This window comes from Acromyrmex echinatior, chromosome 11, assembly GCF_024713525.1.
Source record: "Acromyrmex echinatior isolate Ae372 chromosome 11, ASM2471352v2, whole genome shotgun sequence".
Taxonomy (NCBI): domain Eukaryota; kingdom Metazoa; phylum Arthropoda; class Insecta; order Hymenoptera; family Formicidae; genus Acromyrmex; species Acromyrmex echinatior.
In genome coordinates this window covers 1048980-1075537 of record NC_141862.1, presented here as the reverse complement: position 1 = coordinate 1075537, position 26558 = coordinate 1048980, and the positions used below count along the sequence as shown (strand labels likewise).

Below are 26558 nucleotides of genomic sequence, written 5' to 3'. Positions count from 1 at the left end.
GTACGGTCCGGCTTTCTTGTCTCTGTCCAAGTGTGGAGGTGGATTTCTCTTTTGCCTTGCCTGTTCCTTTTTTCCCTTTTCCCTCCTTGGTTCCTTCCTCGTTCCTTCCTTGATCTTGACACAGATCCCGTGGTTTCCATGCTCGTCAGGCATCCGCGTCGTAGAGGGGAAGACTCCGCTGAATCTGGCCATTTTCTTAGACACGATCTTCCTGATCATATCTGCAAGGGCCTCGGAATGGCTAGTTTCGCCATCCTCTCCTTTTTCTTCCTCTTCGACTGTTACGGATTTTCTTTAGAGGAATTCACGATTTTATAATGGAATTTCGTTGGACGGTCTTCCAAAATCAAACATTTCCCCTGAACTAGAGATCTTACCGCCAGGGGCATTTCTTCCAAGGGGAGGGAGAGAGAAAATTGCTTTTTGCAATCTCTTCGGGGACTTCGATATCCATCTGTGTCCGTGTTAGTCGTCCTTGAGCTTTGCCTAAGGCTCTTCTAGATTCCTCCCTTAGTTGTATTCTCCATCATTGCCGGAGCGCGATGTACTTCCCAATGTGTTGTAGAGGTGAAAACTGAGGTATGCGCGAGAGTTGATCGCATGCTTTCCCTTTCCTTCCTGAGCACCTTGAGTTCTTGGAGATAGCGCTCTACCGCTCCGGACGCTTCAGAAGCCTTCCTCTTTTCATTTTCGAACTTCGCTTCCATCCTTGCCCTGAGAGTGGTTAATTCCCTTCTTAGGGCTCGGATCTCCTTGGAGTTTGTATCCTCTCGAGTTTTTTCCACTCTGTCCTTGAACACCTCCAGACATCCTATTGTGGTAGTCGTCGTCAGAGACTTTTGGTAGGTTCCTTTGAGGTTGGAGGAGGTCTGGATAACCTCCATTTGGCATTCCATAACCTTTTTTGAAAGTTGGTAAGGTTGTAAGGTCCTCAACCTCCTTCTTCCATTTCTCCAGATCGATTTTTGCTTTCTTTAGGAGATCCTCCTTGTCGAGGCTCCTGATGAGTGCCTCCCTGGCTAGTTGGAGCCCCTTCTCTCTTTCCTCATTGGCTTGCCTCATGGCCTCTCTATGTCCGACGTAGAGCCCCGTAATCATGTGCTCCTTCTCCCCTTTTTTCCTTCTTATATCGTTGGTCTCCACGCTAACCTTATCCGGGGGTTCATCAGAATCCCTTTTTGTCATCGATGTCTTCTCGTCCGAAGGATTCACGACGGATGCTGAATCCTTCTTCCTTTTATTCCTTTCATCGTCAGGGAAGTTGGGATGATCCCTCTGGCTTGATTTCTTGAAGAAGGAAGTCAAAGAAGTACTGGCCGAATCCAGGTCGCTGGTCGTCTCCTCGAGCCTCTTGCTGGCAGATGCCTCCGCCTCCCCCTTCGCTGCCTACCTCTATATTCGAATGCTCAGGGATGCTGAAGGCATCCGTGTCCTTTTTACTGCAAGCGGAGGCCTGGGCGCGACCTCATGACAGCGTCCGTTCTAGTTAGTTTTGGACGTTCTTGCTCACTTCCTTCAGATGGACTCGACGACTGTTGCGGGAGCGACTGCTCCGCCACGGCAGCACCGGGAGGGGGGAGGGGGCGGAGAGTTGGTGTTCTTTCCCTCCTCTCAAGTGCATGACATCTTTGTCAATACTCTCATTGTCAGCGAAGCAGGGTTGGCATTATTTTACTCACTCAAAAAAATCTAGGGGGAAAGTTTTTAAAGAAATATAGGTATATTAAACTAATTGGACTGATAATGTTAACATATTATATCAAAATTTTAATACATACAGAATGTACAAAAGTCTTAAATTTAAATATCTTGAAAACATTTTCAAGAAAAATGTTTCAGAAAAAAGTTGTAAGGATTAAAAAGATCTACTAATTACATCCTCTGACATTGGCTACCCAATATCAAATCACCCAATGTCACGGATCATAGATACGATCATAGATTTTTTTAAACCCTATAACTTTTTATCTAAAACATTTTTCTCAAAAATGCTTATTTTTCAAAATATTTAAGGGATCTGGGACTATTTATACATCCTGTATATATATATATATATATATATATATATACACATATATATACATATATACATATATGGTATACATATATATACATACATATATATATATATATATATATATATATATGTATATATACACAGGGTGTCTCTTAAGATGGATCGAGGCCACATTGGGGGCGAAGAATGGATTAAAAGGAACAAAAAATTCTTATATCATTTTGAGATACTCGCTGTAGTTTTCGAATTAGAAAAGAAAATATCTAAGCCAATATGCGGTTAAGCCGCGCCGCGTGAATTCATACGAGTTGAGTGGCGATGCGCAAGGAAAGGGAAAGAGCGCTTCGTCGCCACTCGACTGTGAGCCGTCCTACGAATTCGCGCGGCGCGGCTTAATCGCATATTGGCTTAGACGTTTCCTTTTTTAATTCGAAAATTACAGCGAGTATCTCAAAATGGCATAAGAATTTTTTGTTCCCTTTGATCCATTCTTCACCTCCAATGTGGCCCCGACCCATCTTAAGAGACACCCTGTATATATATATATATATATATATATGTGTATAAAATTATATTTTTTATATATATATATATATATATATATATATATATATAGATAGTAATAAGATAGGAAACAAGACCGTTTATGTTAAATAACATTACTTTGAATCCGAAGCGCCGCTACGTCTAAGTATTAAGATGTTGAACTAATATATATATTTTCAAACAAATGAATTAATTTCAGAAATGATAATTACGTGCCGATATGGTTGTCGGCATTAACGCAATTGATCTGAAATATTAATAATCCCCTCCAATTCCCAAAATTAATCTTAAAGAACTGTAATAAACTTATTGCGAAAAATATTGCCTCGGCCGGGATATATACAGTGATGGGAAAAAGTTCCGGAACGGTGAAGTATTTCAGCGAATTGCATTTTTTTGGGAAAATGTTAAATACAGAAGTTTTAGGATTTTTCCCTGGCTATCTAATGGTGATACTGAATTCGACCTTGACTACAACTTTGAAAGTCATTTCAAAGTCAAGTTCACTTTTTTAAATAGGAACCACTATTTTTTATTGCGGATTTGGAAAGAGCGGGAAATTTTACGTCAGAACATGACCTTGATCATAACCTTGAAATCAACGTCAAGGCCATTTCAAGATGAAAGTTCCAAAAGTCCTGGTACGGCAAGAATATCTCGGCGAAATTGCGGGAAAATGTTCAATACGAAAGTTTCATGATTTTTTCCCTGGTTATGTACGTTGTTTGTTTAGTACACAATTTTAACATCTCTTAGCCATTTTTCAACCTAAAATAAAAAGTATTTTTCATTTTTACCACGTGGAGGTAGATGTTATATGTACAATTTATTTTTTGCTCAGTTTATCTTTTTGTGTCAATTGTTGACGCTTACGTTCTACACGGAAAGAAGGTGCCATATTGTAGATACAGACCGTGTCCGGCGCATGGCGAGAGATGTGCCGCTCCTTCCCTCGAAATTAAACCACTACCAAGACCAAGACCACTACCAAGACCAAGATCACTACCAAGACCAATACCACTACCAAGACCAATACCACTACCAAGACCAAGACCACTACCAAGACCAAGACCACTAGCAAGACCAAGACCAAGACTGGGTGGGTGGGTGTGTGTGTCTGTCTGTCTGTCTGTCTATGTATATATACATACATACATACATACATATGCGGTATTTGCAGCGCAGTAGCATTCGTTTTCTTATTTTATACTTTTTAAAAAGGAGCAGGTTGAAATCAATTTCGCAGTACACATAGTACGGAATTTTAATGTAAAACCTAATAATAAGATATCTGTGTATGTGGAATCCGTATTAAGTACGTAACTGTCGCGTTATTTATGCAAATAAAACTTCGTTCTGGTATTTTTGTGCTGATACCTTCGTAAAATTAATTTCGTCCAATTATTCATAGTCGCATTGTTCCAATCGCTTGTATTGAATATGCGTCTGACTGATACGGAGCGAATTCATATTCTCATAATGCGAGGGTGTGGTGATAAAATGAGATCCTATGAAGAAGTTGCCAATCTGTTTAATAACAAATTTCCTACGCGTGATCCTATTTCGAAATCTACTGTCCATCGAACTGTCTTACGATTCGAGAGAACTGGTTTAGTTACCGATGAACAAAGATCCGGTAGGCCAAAGACAGCTACTAATGATGATGTGTCTATGCAGGTTCTACAAAATATTATTGAAAACCCGCACAATCCTCTTTCGAGAGTAGCTCAAGAATATAATATCGACCGAAAATCAGTTGCAAAAATTTTGAAGACACACGGTTACTACCCGTATAAAATAAGACTCGTCCAAGAACTCTCTGAAGATGACTATGACAGAAGAGTGGAGTTTTGCGATGAAATGATGAGGAGGTATGACGAAAACAATCAATTTTTCAATTGGATTTGTTTTTCTGACGAGGCTACTTTTGAAATAAGTGGATCTGTCAATCGTCAGAATATGCGATATTGGGCTGATGTTAATCCTCATTGGATGAAAGATTCGCATACCCAAAAAAACTAAATGTTTGGGCAGGAATTTTAGGACAGAATATTATTGGGTCATATTTTATCGAGGGGAACATAAATGCGGAGAATTACGTGCATTTATTACGAACGGAAGTCGTGCTACGTATCCAAGAAATTACTGGACTCGCTTTTGAACATGTTTGATTTCAGCAAGATGGGGCCCCAGCTCACTTTGCCGTAGCTACTCGAGATTATCTTAATGAAATATTTCATAATAAATGGATAGGTAGAAGAGGTTCGATTGAATGGCCACCTAGATCACCGAACCTAGCACCATTAGACTACTTTTATTGGGGATATTTGAAGAGTAAAGTGTTTGAGACTAAACCCGCTGATATTAATAAATTAAGAGCAAGAATAATAAATGTGTCTAATTCAATCACACCAGAAATGTTACAAAATGTTCAGGAAAGTATTTACATACGTATGGCACACTGTCAAGCGGACATCAGTTTGAACACTTAATACATTAAATACAACACACACACACACACACACACACACGCGCGCGCGCGCACGCACACGCGTTTACGTAAAAAGTAAAAAGTACAAAAAATTAAAAAAAAAAAACAAAAAATGAAAATACAAAAAAGTAAAAAGGTTCTGGATAGACATCTACCTCCACATGGTAAAAATGAAAAATACTTTTTATTTTAGGTTGAAAAATGGCTAAGAGATGTTGAAATTGTGTGTTAAACAAACAACGTACATAGCCAGGGAAAAAATCATGAAACTTTCGTATTGAACATTTTCCCGTAATTTCGCCGAGATATTCTTGCCGTACCAGGACTTTTGGAACTTTCATCTTGAAATGACCTTGACGTTGATTTCAAGGTTATGGTCAAGGTCATGTTCTGACGTTAAATTTCCCGCTCTTTCCAAATCCGCAATAAAAAATAGTGGTTCCCATTTAAAAAAGTGAACTTGACTTTGAAATGACCTTCAAAGTTGTAGTCAAGGTCGAATTCAGTATCACCATTAGATAGCCAGGGAAAAATCCTAAAACTTCTGTATTTAACATTTTCCCAAAAAAATGCAATTCGCTGAAATACTTCACCGTTCCGGAACTTTTTCCCATCACTGTATAGATAGTATTGTATATAGTATTAATATTTAAATGTGTAATATAATTTTATTTAAAGGCATACTTTTTAATGCATATTTGATTTTATAAGTTCTCTTTCCATAAATTTATTTAAAATTGTATCTAAATTACATTTAAAAATCTATAAAATATATAATACATTCACCGCTTTTGAGTTGATTTTTTTATACCCAAATGCTTTTTATTATATTATATAATATTATAATAAATTTATTAATATTATAACTTAATATTATAATTTATTGAAAGAAATATTATTATACTATTTCAGCATTTATCGATAGTTTCAAATATTTTTGATTTTTGATTTTTGATCGATTTCCTCAAATATTTTCCTCAAATGTAACAAAAAATGTGTTGCTAACATAAGAAATTATTATTACACTTCAACAATTTTCTTTAAAACATTTCTTACATTTGATACATGTCAATAAAGTTTGAGAGACGCTGTAGTGCGATAAAAAGTATTACGACTTGCGTAATTCATTTTTCGCATCCTGATGCACTGTTATAGAAATTGCAGAATTGCAGATTATTTTAAATTGATCGATCTACGACTGGTGCTCACAGTTGATTCCCATATTTAAGGGCTGCGTTCGGAAACATCACCCGAGTCCCCTCGCATATCATTTTATTCTTGTTGTTTACCCAATGTTAAACAAGGATAAGATGATACACGAGTGAAGTTTCCGAAAGCAGCCAATGTTGTCTAATTGTAAATAAAAAAGAAATTTTTTTTCTTGGCAATCTAGTGTGTATGTAATAGCGCGGCGGTCTCTTTGTCACCGTCGTGGTGCCATGTGATGCCGTGAACAAGCGCGAGACCGTCTACGGTTCGCTAATCGCTATTGTTTTTTCAATGAATGAACTTTTCTTAGGTCGCGGTCCGATTCACGCTCACACGCTAAAAAATTATTTTATCTTTGTTGTTTGTCAAATGTTAAAGATAAATGCTCATGAGCGTTGTCAGCATGAATCGGACCATGGTCTTATGCTTTCTAAAACAAATGAAAAAGATCGAGAAGAAGCGGAACGAAGAAAATTTTGATTAGTCGCAAATAGTTCATCATAGAGAAACATATCGTAAAAGATCTAAAGAGTTTTATCTTTAAAAAAAAAAAAGAAAATTTTGATTTGTACAAATTGTTTAGCGTAGAGAATACGTTGTACGAGTTTTTTAAGAGTTTTATTTAAAATGATATATATTCAGTGTTAAAGAAACAGGTAAGTTTCGTTTTTTTATTTGGAATTGCCTGATTATTAATTTCATTAAATCGATTTTCTGTACACTGTATAAAAAAATTGTCTTAAAATTCAATGACAGAAGTTGAAATTTTGTTATAGTCACATTGTCTAAATTTTCGGACAGAATATTGTATTATTGTTTAAATTTTTTAGCCATAGTTGTATCAATTAAATTAATTTCTGGCTACATTTCTCTTAATTTCTAAATGTAGTTGTCTAAATATTTCTTATCTCAATGCCTGAATAATGAATATCAATTCAGACATTGTCTGAATTCTAATTTTGATGTCTGAACATTTAAACACTTTTGTATGGCAAGCCATTTTACTTTTTAATAGCATAAAAAAAATTTAATCTAATGTTAAATTCTTAAAAAATAATTGTCTTAACAAAAATTGTGATTTTTAATAATAAATTATTATAAAATTATGTCATAACATACAAATATTTCCATGAATTAAAATTATGTCAAGGCATAACAAAAATTCCGAATTTTTATTATATCGTGACATAATTTTATTTCATCGAATTATTATTATGTTGCGACATAATAGTAATTACACTATTTAAAGTTATTCTAAAACATAATGAAAATACGAAAATTTCATTATGGCCATAAAAATAATATTGAATTTTTATTATGTCGTGACATAATTTTAATTCATTGAATTATTATTATGTTGCGACATAATAATAATTCGAGAAATTAAAATTATGTCGGGACATAATAAACATTCGGAATTTCTATTATGCCTTGACATACTTTTAATTTAATTATTAACCTCTTAGGCACGGCTGAATTTTGCGCGGGGCTGTTTCTCTGTACGGCAGAGTTCAACGCGAATTATGCATAAACGATACAGCACTGCAACGTGTGACGGACAATGCTGTTCTCTACGCGAGTACATTGGAATGAAGTTTTTGATTAAATTATAATTTTTCTTAAAGATATGATACACATACTTTAACTTTAACAATTTACTTTAATAATTAATAATACAATTGAGTATGATATATTTTAAAGCACGGTACGACACATAGATCCACGTCACAATCTTCACACTCATAGCGTGATCTTCGTTTTTTATTCTTCCTACCACGCATGTTTTTGTTTATATCATTTTCGATTTCCGAGTCTGTTCCTGAATTATAACAAATTGCTCTTCGTTTTCTATTTATTTAAATGAAAAGCAACAATTCCTACCCTGGTATCAAAAACAAAGACTGTATATTCTGTCTGTATATTGTTAACACTGTTATAAAACGTTGAGAAAGCAAAAAAAGTGTGAAACAAAATATATAAAAACGATCATTTAATTCAAACGGTGAGCGAGTGAGCCACTAGAGTGAGCCACTATAGTGATGCGTTGTTCAGAAAGATGACATCCACGAAAGCCATTATAGTGGCGCGTCGTTTAGAAAGATGACATCCGCGAAAGCCACTATAGTGGCGCATCGTGCCTAAGAGGTTAAAAATCGTAATTTTTTAAACAATATTTTTTTTAAAACAGTATTTTTTAAGAATTTAACATTAGATTAAAGTTCCTTTATGTTATTAAAAAATAAAACGTCTTGCTATACTTTTGTCTGAATTTTTAGCGACTAGAAATAGTAGAAATTCAGATAAAAGTGTTTAAATGTTCAGACAAAATTAGAAATATTCATATAACTGGTTAGAAATTCAGACAATTCTGATATTTAGAGATATCGAGATCAGAAATATTCAGACAACTATAGCTAGAAATTCAGAGAAATGTGAGCAGAATACAATTATGGCTAAAAATTCAAACAATATTCTGAATATTGAAAATTCAGACAATGTGACTAAAAGAAAACTTCAGTTTTTATCTAAATTTGTACAATGTGTATCTATATAAGCACACTATCATAATAAAAATTCATAAATAACGTAGATATTTCTCAAGTTAAGCTCAATTTCTATGTATAAAAAAATGTCTTATTTTAAAGTACTTACATATTAAATTATTAAAATGTTATCTTTATCATTAGTTAGAAATTTTTTTTCATTATTTATAATATTAAAAAAAATCTGTTTATAGATTTTTTTAAACGATCTTCAACTAGCAAAACTTTTCAAATTTTTGAAAAAATTTGTACAGTATCTTATATTCACAACAATCATTTATTTTAAATGTTTGCACAATTTTTGTAATATTTTTATTTTATAGATTAGTATTAAAATCATTGAAAAAACAAAAATAATTAAGTATGATTTTTGAAAAATAAAATAAGAATCAAATAATATAACAAAAAATATTTTAAGTAATTATAAACCGTTTTAAGTACGTTTGTACTTTACATTGTATACCCGTATTTTAGATTTATTGTAATAACTTAATATTTTTGTAGATGGAAACTGAAATTATGAGATCTAATTTAACATTGTCGAAAAATTGTATATTTTCCCATTAGATAATACTCGCTTAATTCCACTTAAAAAATGATAAAATTCTCTATAAATTGAATACAATTTCTATTTTTCGTCATTAAAGATAGAAGAGTCCTTAACGTGTGTACGCATGAACGTCATGTTTAGAAAAGAGAGAGAAAGAATTCATTTTTATCAAACATTATAAAATTAACAGTTGACATTACTCATTTTTTATTTCTCACTCAATACGTGTTTTGTGATACAGATTCAAAATTGTAAATCATGCCGTTCGGAAGCGGAAGAAAACCGTCGAGAAAAGTGAAGTTTCAGTAAATGAAGTTGGAAAAACAGTTTGTCAGCACTGTGAAAATATAATATCTTCTAAGATTGAAAGAATTCGAGCGCATCTCAAAAAATGTCATATACGGAACATATCAATTTATGAAGTAGAGAACGACGTATCAAATGATAATAATGAGGAAGTAAATAAAACTCTCCTAAAAAAATAAAAAACTCGTCCATAAAAAGTTTTGAAATATTAATCTCCGAGTCTCAAAGAATTGAATTAAATAAAGATGTCGCGAGATTTTTCTTTGGAAATAATATTCATTCAAATATTTTTCAGCTGTGGAAATAAAAATTTCCAAACAAATGTTCTAAAATTTGCGACCTGGATATAAATCGCCGAATCGGAAACAACATGCAGGGCCTTTTCTGGCAATCTTATCGATTGCCGAAGAAATTGATAAAATTGTCAACGATTTAAAGAATGCAAATGTAACTTGCATAACTCTCCTGCTAGGTGGCTAGTCCAGCGTCCGAAATGATCCTATAATTGCACACAGTATGTACTGGTACGCAATCTTATTTGTTTAATGTCCTGAATTGTGGATCAGAGAAAAAAACAACGGAAACATGCCGTGAATTGGCACACATTGCGATTAAGGAAATAAAAGAAAAATATAAGGTTGACGTATTTGCCATTTGTTCGGACAATGAGAATAAAATAAAGGCAAATTAATGGAAAATGATTATCCGCATATTTTAACATATAACTGCTCTGTTCATTTTTTTAAATCTATAGGAATCGGTCGTCACTCTGAAAAATATTATAAAACATACATAAATACATTATGAAACATGTGGAAGTGCAGAAATATTTCAGAAATCATCAATCTCATAGTTGGTTGATCAATAAAAATGGCATGATGCTACAAATGTAAATACCAAATGACACACGGTAGAATTCTCAAAAAAATGTGTTCATACATTCGTAGAAAATTTCCACAAATATAATGAAATTCGTATGGAGCAGGAATCAGTAACATTTTCAACATCAAATAAAGGTTTATATGTAGAGGTTAAAAATTTGCTAAATCAACTGATATAATTGTTGGAAATTCCTTGGATTCATTACAAAGTGATACCATGTCAATTGCAAAAGCTGTAGAAATTTGGATGAACTTGATGGAATCTTCGGAACTTTCAAATTATCGTAATGACATTAATAATCGATTTCAAGAAGTGATAAAGCCATTTAATTTCCTCGCCAACATAACGGATCCAGTGTTCAGAGAGAAATGATTAAATTCTGACCAAGAATCACAAGCAGAAGACTGATTAAAGAAAAATTAGCCAGAATATTATCCGTTTCTACTGTACTTCTAACTCCAAGATAAGGAATATTTTCCACCAAACATATTTTTAGAAGATGTAATTGCAAAATTTTTTTCAGCAAAATGGTGACAATTAATGGACTTAAAAACTATGAAAAAGAATAATTTACCTATGGAATTTTGCGACTTCTTTAAAAAACTTCATTCGTGCCCATCAAACAACGCGGGACTCGAAAGGATTTTTTCAACTTGTGGATTAGTTTAAACACCTATTCGGAATAAGCTTGGAACAAGAAAAGCGACGAAACTAATACAAATATACAGATATCTTCGAGAAGATAAACCCGAATGGTGAAAAACATGATTAATCAAATATTTAAAAAAAGGTTGTTTTTTTGTTTAAACATTTTTTGTTTTTTTATTTAAAAATATTTTTGTTTTTTTGTTTAAAAATTTTTTTAATCAAAAAGTTTAAGGATTAATTTTAAATATTAAATTATCTAAATAAATAATATAGTTTTTAATTAATATAGTTTTAATACGTAGTATCATTATTTCTTTCTTTATCTTCTATAGAAACCTCAGTAGTCTAAAAATTTAGAATCTCGCACGGGATGTTAGAATCCAGGTACAACTCCTAGCCGAGATAATATTTTTCACAATAAATAAATTTATTTATTGATTTCCAGCATATTAAGAGCTTAATAGATGCTTATTGAGCATTAAAATTCAATTGTGATATTTATTTCGGTAGTTTAGCTGTGTTTTAAGTCCGATAAAATTTTGGCGTGCAGTTCAAATGATTACAATGATATGATATATATGCATGTATATATTGTATAATATATACACACAAATTCATATTGAATTATTTAAGCATTAAAAGATCCAGCTTCAACCATTACATTTCTTATTTTCTATTTGTTGAGTTTTCATTATATAGAAGTGTTTTTTTTATATTTGAAAAATTTATCAGTATAATATTAGGTGTTGGAATTAATTCGTAGCGTTTTACAAGTGATGGGAAGTACTTTCATTAATGTATTTTTTAATGCTCATGTGAAATAAATAACATTCTTTCATTAAAAACGCTACGAATTAATTCCAACACCTAATATTTTTACCAAATTTATTTATAATTAAGTTTATTTGAATATGTAATTAAATAATGATAAATACAATGTAAACTAAATATTATGTGAAAAAATATCAAATAATCTTATTTATTTGATATTTTTTCACGTAATATTTAGTTTACATTGTATTTATCATTATTTAATTTGATATTTGATATTTTATAGGAGTTTTATTTGATATTTTTTAGGGATATTTAAAAAAAACCCCTAAAAAATCCAAAAAATCTCCAATAAAACTCTTATAAAAGCCAGTAGGTTGAGTTTTTAAAAAAAAAACCTGGATTTTTTTCAACTCTGCAGCGAAGAGACAAATAGTCTCCTCTACAGGGATCATTCCCAATCCTAGGGCCAGGTCTCTTGCAAAGTCTTTCTGTAAGAAGAATAATTCGAAAAAGTCGTCCATGCTTAAATCGGATGTCTTCACCTCCTCCATTTCGTTATCTATCTCCTTGTTTTTGATGTCTGACATTTCTAGATTAGTCCCGAACTCCGCGGCAGCTCCGTCAGCCAGGGTTAGCCTCACTCGTCCGAAAACATGACCCGGACGGAGTCCCGAGTTCCCCCGAGGGGTTGACATATGACTCTGGCACCCAGTATTGTGTATCAGGAGCACGGGCCTCCGAGCCCCTTACTCATGGGCGGGACAAGCCCCTCTCATTTTCAAGGGTTCCTCTCCTCCGACTAAGAAGGCACCCAACGCGGATGACGCCACCCAACGATTGGGTCATGGAAGTAGCGTTCCTTCCAGATCCTCACCGGCGTCCACCATGGGGAGGTCTATGTCCCATGGTGGACAACCGCCTATCCAGCGCGCCTGCTTCGGAAGGGACGCTGTTGCAAACGTGCTGGATTACTATGTCCCACTCCCGGGCCCAATCTCGGAATATGTCCAAGCAGTCCGGAGACAGGGGTCACATGTCTTACCTCGGAATACGTTCGAGCGGCCACGCGGCTCCCCCTCCAGGAGGGACGAGGATCCTACTATGGAATCCGTGCGGCTCCTCGCCCTTTCCTACGGACAGAATCCGCATCCCTTCTTATCCCTTCAGAGAGAATCCCCAATGCAATGAACCGAAGCTGTTGGGGACTCTTCCTTTTGTGACATAAGCCAGCCTGCAGCCAGGAGCATCCAGCATGCGGGCTGATCCGCCTATATATTTAAAAAAAAAGAAAAAAATTGCAGATTCTTTCTATAACATTTCATTAACTTTTCAACAAGGTTTGATGTGCAAGAATCGCGGATATTTTGCTATTCTAAAGCTGTCTCAAAAATGTTGCAAACATATTCCACAATTTTTATGAAATGTTTCACTTTTGAGTTCAAATGATTCTCAAATATTTTTGAAAACTTTCGATGCTGTATGGAAAATACTTATATGTTCGTACATAATAAATAAATAATATAATGTGTGTTACGCTTAGTGAAACTTTGATCAGTTATGATCTGATACAGTGTAAAAAGGAAATCGGAAAGCAGTTAGTAATTAACTTATAAGAACGATTATTTTTCGTACATACGTTCCTTTCGATACAAAAAGAGGGAGACATTGCAAGCAAATAAGACAGAAACTAGTACACATAGAGCATAAACAAAACTGAACAGAGAGCGATACTTCTTTTTTGGTAACTTTTAGTAAAATCAAATGTGATTGGTCAAAACAAGAACAGAAAAGGTGTGCGAGAGCGCACCGCGCGGAAAAAGGTTCGAGTGAGAAAACGGTACAAGGTTGATATGATGCACGACAGTGAAGAGAACTCCGTTTCATTTAATTTAACAAAAGAATTTCTTTAATGTATTCAGTTACAAAGTCAAAAGATATGATTAATTAAAGATTAGATTAACAGAATATTAAATGCGGTCACCTTTTCCAAATTGAGCTTGGAAATGCGGTGATGGAAAATCTCGGCGATTTTCCTCGAAGCTTCTCGAAAGTTTCGGTTTATAGCGATTTCACTAAACGGTTAGCACGGCGATTTTACGAAGCGAGATTATGACTCTAAGAACTCTAAGAACTTTTTTGGAAGTAAGAACTCTGAGAAGTCTAAGAATTCTAAGCGGTGTAGACGGTATAAGCGGTGTAGACTATTTCCGCAATCTGCGCAATCTGCCTTTAGAACCGGCGAGATCGAAGCATTTATTACTTCCGGTCCGGGCTTTCTTCTTGGGAGAAATCCAATTAAATTTTGCCACAATCGTAATTATCACGTGGCATTGGTTGTACAAAATTGATTGGCGCTTTCGATTCTTTTCTAGCGACGTTCAACGTAACAGTCATGCGCGACAGAAAATCCGTACGCGGGATTGGTGACAGCGCGTGACGTATTCGTCGGAGCGCGGCGCTCGCGTGCGCGAATCGAATTGTTCTAGAACTTTCGATGGTCCGTTGTCGGTGCCTGTTTGCGTGTACCGAATTGTTTTGAAAGACTACAGAACAATAAATCTCTGACTTTGATGAGGCTTAAAGTCAGGCTCGAGATGAAATCACGAGCTCGCCTTGTGCGTGCGTTCAATAACAATTACTGTCGGTCGACCGAAGGAATTCTTACCTTTTTTTTGAATTACCGATCTCAAACATCCCGCCCGCCTCGTCATCTCCGTGACGATATATGTATAAGGTTACGCATAGAGATTACAAAAAAACAGTAAACGCGAAAATAAAACAAGCGATACAATGCAATGAATTCGTGGAAGAACTTGAGCCGTAAACGAGAGTTATCTGATAAATAACATTGACGAAATGATTCACGAAAGTACACGCGATCAATTCAAGCTCTTCTTTACATTTGATGCACTGGAGTGCGAGATAAACGCGTTAGCCTCTTCTGGCAATAAAACTAATTGGACTCGAGGACGAATTAATTCGGATGAGACGGTTTTGACTGTGACCACTACGCCGTCGTCCCCAGGATGTAGCTGCGTGATCCGTGCCAGTGGCCACTTATTCGGCGGTGAGAGCTCGGAACGAATAATGCATAGCGATCCAAGGCGTGGTGGCAAAGCATCCTTGGTCCATTTCGGTCTGGTAGCCAGAGTATTTAAGTACTCGCGTGACGAGGAGGCTCGGAGCATCTCACGAAGTTGCCGGTCGGCGCCCGAAAAATTGGTGCCGCAATCGGAGTAGATGTCCGTGCACAGTCCTCGGCGAGATGTAAATCGGCGGAGAGCAGCCAGAAAGGCGTTGGTGGTGTAAGCTGAAACAGCCTCGAGAGGAATGGCCTTGGAGCTAAAACAGATAAAGACAGCGATGAACGCTTTGAGAGCGCTGTGCCCACGCCCTTTGCTCGTCCTGATGAAGATAGGCTCGACGTAGTCGATGCCCACGTGAAGAAATGGTCGTACGGGAGTCACTCTTCCTGGAGGAAGGTTTCCCATCTTTGGTTGCGGAGTGGCAGCCCTCCACCGTGTGCATGTCACGCACTGATGCAGCCATCGCTTGACCACTGCTTGGACTTGTGGAATCCAGCGGGAGACGTGACCTCGAATCCAGTGGAGCGTGACCTTGGAATCGGACCACAAGATCACTGGCGTTGCAACTAGTTTTAGCACAGAGCGCGTGTGCACGAGTACACTTGACAGTACGGCGGCGGCGCAGAGTTCAAGTCGCGGGAGAGAAACAGGTTTGATCGGCGCGACCTTGCTTTTGGCTGTCAACAATAGAGTCTTCGTTTGGTGGTTTGCGGTGATGCGGAGATACTTCACAGCGGCGTAACCTCTTTCGGATGCGTCTGCGAAGTTGTGCAATTCGAGTTGAGAGCTCGTGTCGCCGAGCCAGCGGCCGACTCTGAGCTTCTCAAGCAGTGGAAGTTCCTCCCAGAGCCGCTTCCACTTTCCAGCGATGGTTGACGGCAATGGTGTGTCCCACTCTAGCTGCTGCAGCCAGGCCGACTGCATGAGAATTTTTGCTTGAATGGTCACTGGAGCCAGCCATCCGAGCGGGTCGAAGAATCGAGCGGTCTCCGACAGCAGACTTCTCCTGGTGAACGCGACGACGGTGCGAGGAGGAACAGAGAAAGCGAATTCGTCCCTGGTTGGATACCAGCGCAATCCCAGCGTTGAGTGGTTCTCTAGTTCCCACGACCTCGAGTCTCTGGTGAGACTGTACTCAGACGGAATGTCGCGAAGAAGCTCCTGGCAGTTGGCGGCCCACTTTCGGAGAGGGAACCCGCCCGCCATGCAGAGGTTGCGGAGCTCTACTTGGAGAGCGATAGCGTCGTCCTTTTCATGCGCTCCAGTTGCGACATCGTCGACGCAGCAGTCGTGTCGTAACGGATTTGCGCCTCGAGGGAAACGTGGTCCATCGTCATCGGCGAGTTGACCATCGGCGTGATCGGCGGTTGAGCGGTGCACAAGGTCGGCTGGCTCATGATCTGCGGTGCACTGAAGCGAGTGGCGCTGTGCTGAGTTGTTTACTCGGTCGCAACCTCCCGATAAGATCCAGCCGAGCAGCGTCTTTTGAGCGATAGGCGCTTGGGGGCCTCCCTTGCGGAGACCATCCTGGAGAATGATTGAGCATACTTCCGCTCCAAAAAGCAACTCAATAGCGTCGTTTGCTGTGTAGTCGGGATCAGCCAGTTGGAGCCCCTTTAGATGTGGCCACTCAGTTCTGATCCTTGCGTGAGAGCCTTGATAAAGCGACAGACGTGGCAGAACAAAGGCTCCGACGGTGAAGTCGGTCCCTGTTGTTAATGAGGTCACCTTGAGTGTCACCTTTCCCCTGCTGGGCCCGGAGCTTTTGCCGCTGATGCCGATGACCTCGATTGAGGATCGAGAGCGTGGCAAGCGTAGGCGTTGGACCAGAGCCTCGGAAATTAGAGAAATTTCCGAACCTTGATCGATGAGCACGCGTGTGGTGTGCTGATTGCCGTGACGATCAGCGATGGAAACTCGCGCCGTTGCGAGCAAAATGGCCTTGTGGTTGTTGTCGCGTCGCACCGCAGACAGTGAGCTGACTTCTTGAGGTTTCGGTGAAGCGTACGCGTCGTGTAACATGGAGTGGTGACGAGACTTGCACGTAGCACACGTCTTCGTCGAATGGCACTTCGCGAAAGCATGAGAGCCGAGACAGTTAAAGCACAGCCTGTGAGTTTCGGCGACGGCCTTGCGGTCGGCCGCGGATTTCTTCTTGAATTCTTCACACGCCATCACGTGGTGCTTACTCTTGCATAGAACGCATTGAGAAGACTCGGTGTGTTTCTTGACGTGATGCGACTTGGCGGATCGCGACGGGTTGTCGGAGACCTTGAGCGATTGTGGTTTGGCGGCTGTGAGAGTAAGTGCTCGTTGGTTTATGAAGTTCATTAGCTCTTTAAGAGTGGGCATGTCGCTCGAGGCGCGTGAGAGTGACTCCCACTCCAGGCGAGTTCTTGGATCGAAGAGCTCGACGGCAAGATGAGTTAGTAGATCGAAGCCATGAGAGTTGATAGGCCTATCAATGTTCTCCTGGCCGTTGACTACCCTGGTCAAGGCGTTGAAAACGCGGTTGAGCTCCTCCGCACTTTCGCTCTTCATCTTAGCCACGGCGGTAAACTTGGAGAAATTGGAGCGAGATAACTCTCTCTTATTTTCATACCGCTCGCTTAGCAGCTCCCATGCGCGTGGATAGTTGTCTTCGGTCATCGCTAATGGTTGAATCAGTTCCTTGGCAGGACCCTCCAGACAAGTTTTCAGGTAATGAAATTTTTCGATTGCGGAGAGTGATGAATTGCTGCCAACAATGGATTGGAAGAGGTCTCGGAATGTAGGCCAGTCTTCGAACGCGCCAGAGAAAGAACTAATCTTGAGGCGAGGCAGCGACGGTTTTCCGGAAGACTCATTACCTTCTGTTTTGGAAGCTGAGCTCGGTTCCTTCACCTTGAGTTTCCGAACATGGTTGAGAAGGAGACTTCGTTGCGTGATGTACGTCACTCTCGCTGAGTGAGCGACTCTGGTCGAGTTGTATTCGCTCTCCGCGAATGCATCTTCAAGATGCTCTATGATGAGTTCATGCTGAGCCTCAAATTTCGCCCACAATCCATCCAGAAGACCGACGACTGTCTCGGCGGCTTCCAGCGTAATGTTCGCTGCGCCGAGCTCCTCCAGATCTGATACTGACTGAGCCATGCGATGGCGAAGGTCGCTTTGCTTCGTCAGCAAATTCTGCAGTTTCTTACCCATCACTCACTCTTTCTTTTCAGCACTAGCAAACTGAACGCGATGCACTCGACACTGCGGATGCCGGCGAGCATCCGGCTCGAAGGACCAGAAAATGTGCGAGAGCGCACCGCGCGGAAAAAGGTTCGAGTGAGAAAACGGTACAAGGTTGATATGATGCACGACAGTGAAGAGAACTCCGTTTCATTTAATTTAACAAAAGAATTTCTTTAATGTATTCAGTTACAAAGTCAAAAGATATGATTAATTAAAGATTAGATTAACAGAATATTAAATGCGGTCACCTTTTCCAAATTGAGCTTGGAAATGCGGTGATGGAAAATCTCGGCGATTTTCCTCGAAGCTTCTCGAAAGTTTCGGTTTATAGCGATTTCACTAAACGGTTAGCACGGCGATTTTACGAAGCGAGATTATGACTCTAAGAACTCTAAGAACTTTTTTGGAAGTAAGAACTCTGAGAAGTCTAAGAATTCTAAGCGGTGTAGACGGTATAAGCGGTGTAGACTATTTCCGCAATCTGCGCAATCTGCCTTTAGAACCGGCGAGAATCCAGAACCGGAGGCGTAGCAATCCCAGGGTCATCTGGACTCCTCCGTGGAGAGTACGGCGATGGTAGGCTTCCACCAGCAGGCGAGTGAGCCATGACCCTGGAGGCACGATGATCGGATGTCGCTCGTCGAACGACAGCGCTGCGTGCTTGAGACGCCCTCCAACTCGCAGAATTCCGTGCTCGTCCATGCACGGGCTGAGGGTTCGCAGATGGCTGGATCTGGCAAGGTCGCGCTTGTCTTCGAGAGCTGCTCTCTCCTCTTGGTAATGCCGTGACTGCGCTATGCGTATCCACCTGATGAGCGCCGCGTCGAGTTCAGCTGGGAGAAGCGCCGACCCGTTGTGCTGACCGTTCACAGAGCCGACCGCGCGACCGCGGTGACGCCAACGCACGCACCAGGAAGTCGCTCTGAGCAGCTGGTGAAGCGACGAGAATCTGAGCAGTTCATCCGGCTCGAAGGACCAGAAAATGTGCGAGAGCGCACCGCGCGGAAAAAGGTTCGAGTGAGAAAACGGTACAAGGTTGATATGATGCACGACAGTGAAGAGAACTCCGTTTCATTTAATTTAACAAAAGAATTTCTTTAATGTATTCAGTTACAAAGTCAAAAGATATGATTAATTAAAGATTAGATTAACAGAATATTAAATGCGGTCACCTTTTCCAAATTGAGCTTGGAAATGCGGTGATGGAAAATCTCGGCGATTTTCCTCGAAGCTTCTCGAAAGTTTCGGTTTATAGCGATTTCACTAAACGGTTAGCACGGCGATTTTACGAAGCGAGATTATGACTCTAAGAACTCTAAGAACTTTTTTGGAAGTAAGAACTCTGAGAAGTCTAAGAATTCTAAGCGGTGTAGACGGTATAAGCGGTGTAGACTATTTCCGCAATCTGCGCAATCTGCCTTTAGAACCGGCGAGATCGAAGCATTTATTACTTCCGGTCCGGGCTTTCTTCTTGGGAGAAATCCAATTAAATTTTGCCACAATCGTAATTATCACGTGGCATTGGTTGTACAAAATTGATTGGCGCTTTCGATTCTTTTCTAGCGACGTTCAACGTAACAGTCATGCGCGACAGAAAATCCGTACGCGGGATTGGTGACAGCGCGTGACGTATTCGTCGGAGCGCGGCGCTCGCGTGCGCGAATCGAATTGTTCTAGAACTTTCGATGGTCCGTTGTCGGTGCCTGTTTGCGTGTACCGAATTGTTTTGAAAGACTACAGAACAATAAATCTCTGACTTTGATGAGGCTTAAAGTCAGGCTCGAGATGAAATCACGAGCTCGCCTTGTGCGTGCGTTCAATAACAATTACTGTCGGTCGACCGAAGGAATTCTTACCTTTTTTTTGAATTACCGATCTCAAACAAAAGGTTATAGTGCAATGTGATCAATATAATTGTAAGGAACATGAAATAAATTGATAGATAAGATCAATGAAACTTGAATATGCAACAATGTGTAAGCGTAACAGTTAATATAGAATACAATAGAAGGAATAGACGAGCTTCAAAGAATAAATCAAAGAACGATAATATCTATGAGAGCCGAACACTGGATATCCGCGTGTAATATGTTTATTCAATTAATACATAATGTATACTGTTATTTGTTACTCGCGTATGAGTGTATACAATACATGTGCGTGCGTGCGTGCGTGCGTGCGTGTGTATGGAGACATATAGGATGTAATTAAAATAAGGTAACAAACATTCGGGATCAAGCTCCCCACGTCAATACATGAAAAAGAATTCATATAAACATGTATTCGATTCACTGTTACTGATATACACCTAAAATGCTTAGTAGAGAAAAATAAAAAAATAATATACATAAATATAATTATTTAACATTATTTATTTTCAATTTTTAATTATAACAAATGTTCCAAATGTGTCTCTTTGATTTAATATACGTTTCGATATGTCGGATCATGGACTTTTTCAAAGATCCCAGAGCAATTGCGAATGATGTCATAAGATTAAAGATGCATTAAAGATGTGTTGGCATAACATATCTTTATTAGCGATTGGAACTTCGTAAACTTTATTAAGAACTTTATTATATCTGTACAGATAAAAATTTGAAGGATTTAGATCGGGGAATATCGTGGGGATCATGCAACTGATCGTGAGCTATATATTTCAGTAAGTAGATTTGCGAACGTACATACATATCACAGACTTCTATAAATAGACTGCCTACTTCGCCTCCATGTTTGAAGACAACACTGGGCAGTGCCATATTTTGTGTTCACTCTCCCATGTACAAATCACAAAGATAACAATGTTATTATAATTTTTTTCACACAAATTCAGGCGATATTCACAGACAGAACGCATACTTACTCATATGTGAACTGAAACAATAACAGCTCGAAATTAGGTTTATTTCTTTCTATCATATTAAGTTAGCAATCTAGTTATAGAAGTCTGTGTTACATATCCTACATAACTTTTTCTTCATGCTTGGTGTAGGGACTATACGGTCCCGAAATTTGTTATCTTATTTTAATTACCCTCTGCGTGTGTATATATATATATATATATATATATATATAAAGGAAATAATCATAATTGTATAGATTTGCTGAACGCATCAATGCGGTATTCACACTAATGATTTTCGTGCAATTCACCATAAGCTCGACAGTGCTCTGTCTTAGCATCTACAAAATGTTGACAAAGAATTTGCTGAGCCTTGAATTTGCATGGAGCTCGTCGTATCTTGGTTGTATGCTTATGCAAATTTATTTGTACTGCTGGTTCGGTAACGAAGTAACATTGAAGGTTAGTCATTAAAAAATTTTTTAACTTCCAAAATCTTATTTTCTTCAAAGAATATTTAATTTATTTGAAGCCGATTTAGTAAACTTTCTTTTAATCAGTTTATTCTTAAATACGTAGAGCACTGAAATCGGAAATGCTATTTATGAGATGGAATGGCCGATGCTTCCTATTGATTTAATGAAGATTCTTTTATTAATAATTACTCGATCTAAGAGACCAATTAAGATAACTAGTGGATACATGATTACTTTGTGCAACGATTCGTTTATGAAGGTGAACAGAATAATATTGTCATAATATTTGCGTTAAAAATGTTTTAAATTAAGTATAAAACAATTATATCTTGATTATTACATTTTTTAATTTTCATTTTTTTAGATCATCAAAATATCTTATTCAGCGTATAACGTCTTGCAAGGATCTTAGTACGAACGAAAACTATTATTTTTTTCGGGTACACACGTCGAAAAAATCTGGTGGCCAACTATTTATTTCCATGCAAATAATACCGCTTAAAAACATTTAAATGTGCTTAAATATTTTCTTAAATATATTCTTATACATTTTTCAATTAGTATAAGTAAAGGCTGAAGATATCTTATGAAATCGATCTTATTCTCGCTTTTTCTTCAATGGCTTGGAACTGAACATGGCAACAGCAGCTCGCAGGAAGTCGGAAGTAATCGCGAACGATCTCGCCACCTTCAGAAATGGCTGATAGCTCGCGATAAATATACTTTTGTTTGCACATCGTGACGTATCCTTCAGCAAAATCGTCGATCATTCTGCACTTACCATCTAGTTCTCTGAAAATACATTAAGAATATTTCTCGTAACATTCTATTTGACTCTCGTCTTATGATCTATATATATTATATATATCCTGTAATTTTTTTATTCATATTATTTATAAAATTAAAAGATTGTGACATTCTAATTTATAGCTTTTTTCTGTACTTACCTACAAGCTTCGATGCGTATATTTTGAAAGAAATTTTCGCCTGCCTGAACAATGTACATCCACTGATTCTTCATATTTATAGCCGTTTTTGGACGAATTAATCGCTCCTGTAATTTAAAGTGGTTTTTATTAGTGTTTATAAACATTTTTTAAACTTAACATTATTTACATATATAGTATCACTCAATGCCAGCAAACACAAAACTAACAAAATGAAAAAACTAACATAATATTAATACATAATTATAATAGCAGTAATCTTATCCGTAATAAAGCAAATTTCAATTAAAATTTGTTAAAATTTCGATTAAAATTTGTCTTACGAATCAATTTACTGCCATTTCTGTTTCCGTTAAATTACATAGATCTAAAGCAATATCCTGATTGACTCATAATCGGCTTAAGTTTACGTCTTATGGTTATTAGTAAAACGTAAGTAATAAGGAAATCATAATATTGGATTTATTGTAAGTATTACGGTCTCTACTGTGATTGGCTAATTTGCTTACGTGTTACTGCCTTACAGTTTGTTTTTGTATGTGCCGTAAGCTTAAGTGTTACTGGAAACAAAATTCCATAACAACCTGCTTAGGTCATTGATTTAGATCAATGCTTTAGATCTACGTAATCTGACAGACATAGAAATAGCAGTAAACTTATCCGTAAAAGTGTAAATTCACACAGCGTCAAAACTCTAGCGGCTCTCCTCATTCTGCATAATTCCCTACAAGCCGTCGTTTAGCCGCTTAAAATTCAGAAAGTAGTTAGTAGATGACGCAGACTATAGAATCGGACGAAACTAACCTTTTTAGTTATTACCGATAGCAATCTATTTCATAATGTTGCTGACAAAATACTATTTGAATAGTTTAAACGCACTTTGAAACTCATTCTTAATTATCAGTTTCAATCAGGAATTAAATGTATAAAAAAAATTTTATATTAACGATTATATTGATCTAGCGGCTAGCGATTTGTCGCTGCATGAAAAGGTAGTGGGACTTTAGCAGCTGGCGTTTTGGCGACGGCTTCTTTAGAGTGGAAACGTATCACAGTTGGAGGTAGCCGCTCAATTGTAGCTAGCGTTTTCACGCTGCAACTCGTAATCATCGCAACATGGTCAATTGGGATGGTGGTCAAATGGGACGTTCCCCTTAAGCCGGTTCTACATTAGTTGCAAGCCAATCGCAAGTTTGTTGCGACAATATGAAGCGTTGATTTCAAAATGTAAAAACTTGCGATCGGCTTGCGATTAATGTAAAACCAGTTTTATGGATACTTTTGATCTGTGAGCCAAGAACTATAAGATATTAAAGCTTTAACTTATTTCACCGAGGGCCAAAATCCTATGATTTTATGCGGGATTCTTTCCAACCAGTTGGAATTTGCTTTATGGATAAATTTACTGTTATTTCTATTTCTACTGGATTACGTAAATCTAAAGTAATATCCTGATTGGCTTATCGGCTCAAGTTTACGTCTTACGTAGCCATTATACACAAAGTTACATAAGTTGCATAAGCATAGCACGCTGGACCAATGATCATCTTATACAAATCAATATAGCGTCTTTTTATCGGATTATCATTAGTCCAGCGATTTTATACTATGTTTATGCAGTTTATTTCATTTTGTATGGTGACCCTTAGGATATATCCACACAAACTTGCATAAGAGAAATACGATTGGATAATTTTTTTCATGAACACGTTTATGCGATTATGCAAGTATGTGTGAATATGCCCTTACTGTTACGAAATTTTGTCTGCGGTAGCTCTTGCAAAAATTTTGTCTGCGATAGCCCTAAAAAATTAAAAAGTCATATGCTGTCATAGAGACAGTACAGATAAGATAAACTTTTTTTTTCTTATGCCTCGTGTTTTATGCATTATGCAAAAGTCTATGTTCCCCGCTTAAGCATACCGAATCAACAAAAGATTTTACCGACTAGCACATGTAAGAAAGAGGGAACAATGGCGTTCTTCATTTTTTTCTCTCCAACAGAAGAAAGTGATTTGCAGTTGCATCCCATCACCTTTTTCTGTTAAAGAGAGAATGAAAAATGCCTTGAGTTTTGTCGGTTCATGTAACAGTTGGACGAAACAAATCATATTGAAAACGTTATAGTTAGATGGTGGTGTTAATAATTACATTGAGACCCTCAAAAAAATTATCCTGTGCTGGAGTAGAGACTTAGCGATTCTCTCTTATGTATTTTGCGTCGCTGAATACGAATCAAAATACATAAGAATAGCTAGGTCTCCACCCCAGCACAGGGTATTTTTTTTTGTGGGCCTGTGTTATCAAATAAAACCCGTATTGCTGAACGAGGAAAACAAGATCAAGGTTGTCCAAAAAAAAACTGCCAGTATACTGCATATTAAACTGAACCACGGAAAGAAAATCTTGTGGGATACCAGAATATTGATTCAGAAAAGAAAGTCGATGAATAAGATCCGGGTGTTCTTTGAGTAAAAGATGTTGTTTTAATGCTTAAAAATTTTGTCCCTTTCTTTAAATCTAAGGTTGGTATAGTTTATATGATTTGAGACTATGTATAGTTGAATTTAGAAAAAATTATATGAGCAAAAATTATAGAAGAAATATTACGATCTCTTCAAGTAGGGGAAGGTCAAAAATGTAATTTTTTTTTATAATCACATAGCTTTGAACTATACTTTGTGGTACCAAAGTATCATATCTTGAGGTTAAAACATATGCATAGTCAAATTCGTCTTTTTTTGAACAGAATTTATGTCTGCAAAGATATATCCATTTTCTTCCAATATATTAAATATGAGAGTCTTGTGTAAATTCATATGAAATATAAGATATTTCTACATACAGAGAACAAAAAATTTTCAAGAAAATTTTTTATAAAAAATCTTATTTGTAAAAAATAAACATTAATTAGCAATTTTATACAATGAATATAATCTGTTCTAACATAAACAAATGAGCTTCGCACGTATTTCTGATTTTAGAAGCTAAATTTTCTTAATTGTACGAATACTTTTTAAGCATTCAAACAATAGAATTCTTAATTTTCGCTTATTTTTCAGATGATATATTTTCTATAATTAATACACATCTTTTTGGTGTATATAATTTTAAGAAACATACAATTCTATTCAATCTATTTTATTCTTTATGACTAAATTGTTAATTACCCAGCAAGAAATGATCAATTAAACGAATCGATGTCGAATTGATGTTGAAATCATCGTATCAATATCGATTCGACATCAATTTGATCACTCATTTTTCGCTGGATAATATTTACTTTTTAAAAATAAAGTTTTTTAAAAAAATACTTTCTCTGTATGAATACTTTTTGCACTCACTGTATATATGAATTATCCAAATAATCTTTGTGTGTAATATACAGTGGTGATTACGTCCTTGAAGAGTTTATGTATTTTGTGACAGTTTCATGAATATTTATTACTGATGAACATTCCTTTCGAAAGAGAAGATCCATATGTTAATTTTTGTGATATAAGGTGATATATTTACCATTTTTTATCTGTACCATTTTTTTATCTTCTTATAATTTCTTTATTAAAATATAAATTCTCGAGGTATTATTCACTTTTATAAGTAGTTAATATGTGCTGTTTAAAAAAAAAGAGAAGAGAAAAGAAAATATAAAATAAAATATAACAATTATAATCAAATATATAAGTAATTCTGGAGAAATTTATCCAACATTAAATGAATGTTAAGTTGTTTTATATTATTAATCATAATTAGAACTATAACTTTGTAAGTGGGAGATAAAAGGAAACCTTATAATATTTCACTTTGTGTTGGTTGAAAACGAGATAATATTAAGTTGATATTCTCGTGACCTTGTTATTGGCTTCTGAAGAGTTTAATACAATAACAGTATTATTGTCGCGAATTCATCACATTCTTCACGGAAATAGATAGTATCATCTATTAAATAAAGAAACTTAGAGTGAGAGAGAGAAATTTAATTAAACATATATATTAATCTAGAAGTATTAATTCCGTCCATT

The 26558-nt window shown here is 37.0% G+C and overlaps 2 protein-coding genes across 2 annotated transcripts in view; one reads left to right on the top strand and one right to left on the bottom strand.

The window, feature by feature from the left end:
- LOC105152390 (4-vinylanisole receptor) overlaps positions 1 to 22044 on the top strand; it is a 68319-nt gene extending 46275 nt beyond the window's left edge. Inside the window, exons 3-5 of the mRNA XM_087411491.1 lie at positions 21371 to 21575; positions 21693 to 21848; positions 21954 to 22044. Of these exons, the coding sequence (XP_087267617.1) occupies positions 21371 to 21575; positions 21693 to 21848; positions 21954 to 22001 (409 nt within the window). The 3' untranslated portion in view covers positions 22002 to 22044. The remainder of the gene's footprint in view (positions 1 to 21370; positions 21576 to 21692; positions 21849 to 21953) is intronic.
- A 3-nt stretch (positions 22045 to 22047) lies between these two features.
- LOC105152315 (protein spaetzle) overlaps positions 22048 to 26558 on the bottom strand; it is a 65117-nt gene continuing 60606 nt past the window's right edge. Inside the window, exons 5-6 of the mRNA XM_087411493.1 lie at positions 22537 to 22643; positions 22048 to 22381 (exon numbers count right to left, since the gene is read on the bottom strand). Of these exons, the coding sequence (XP_087267619.1) occupies positions 22174 to 22381; positions 22537 to 22643 (315 nt within the window). The 3' untranslated portion in view covers positions 22048 to 22173. The remainder of the gene's footprint in view (positions 22382 to 22536; positions 22644 to 26558) is intronic.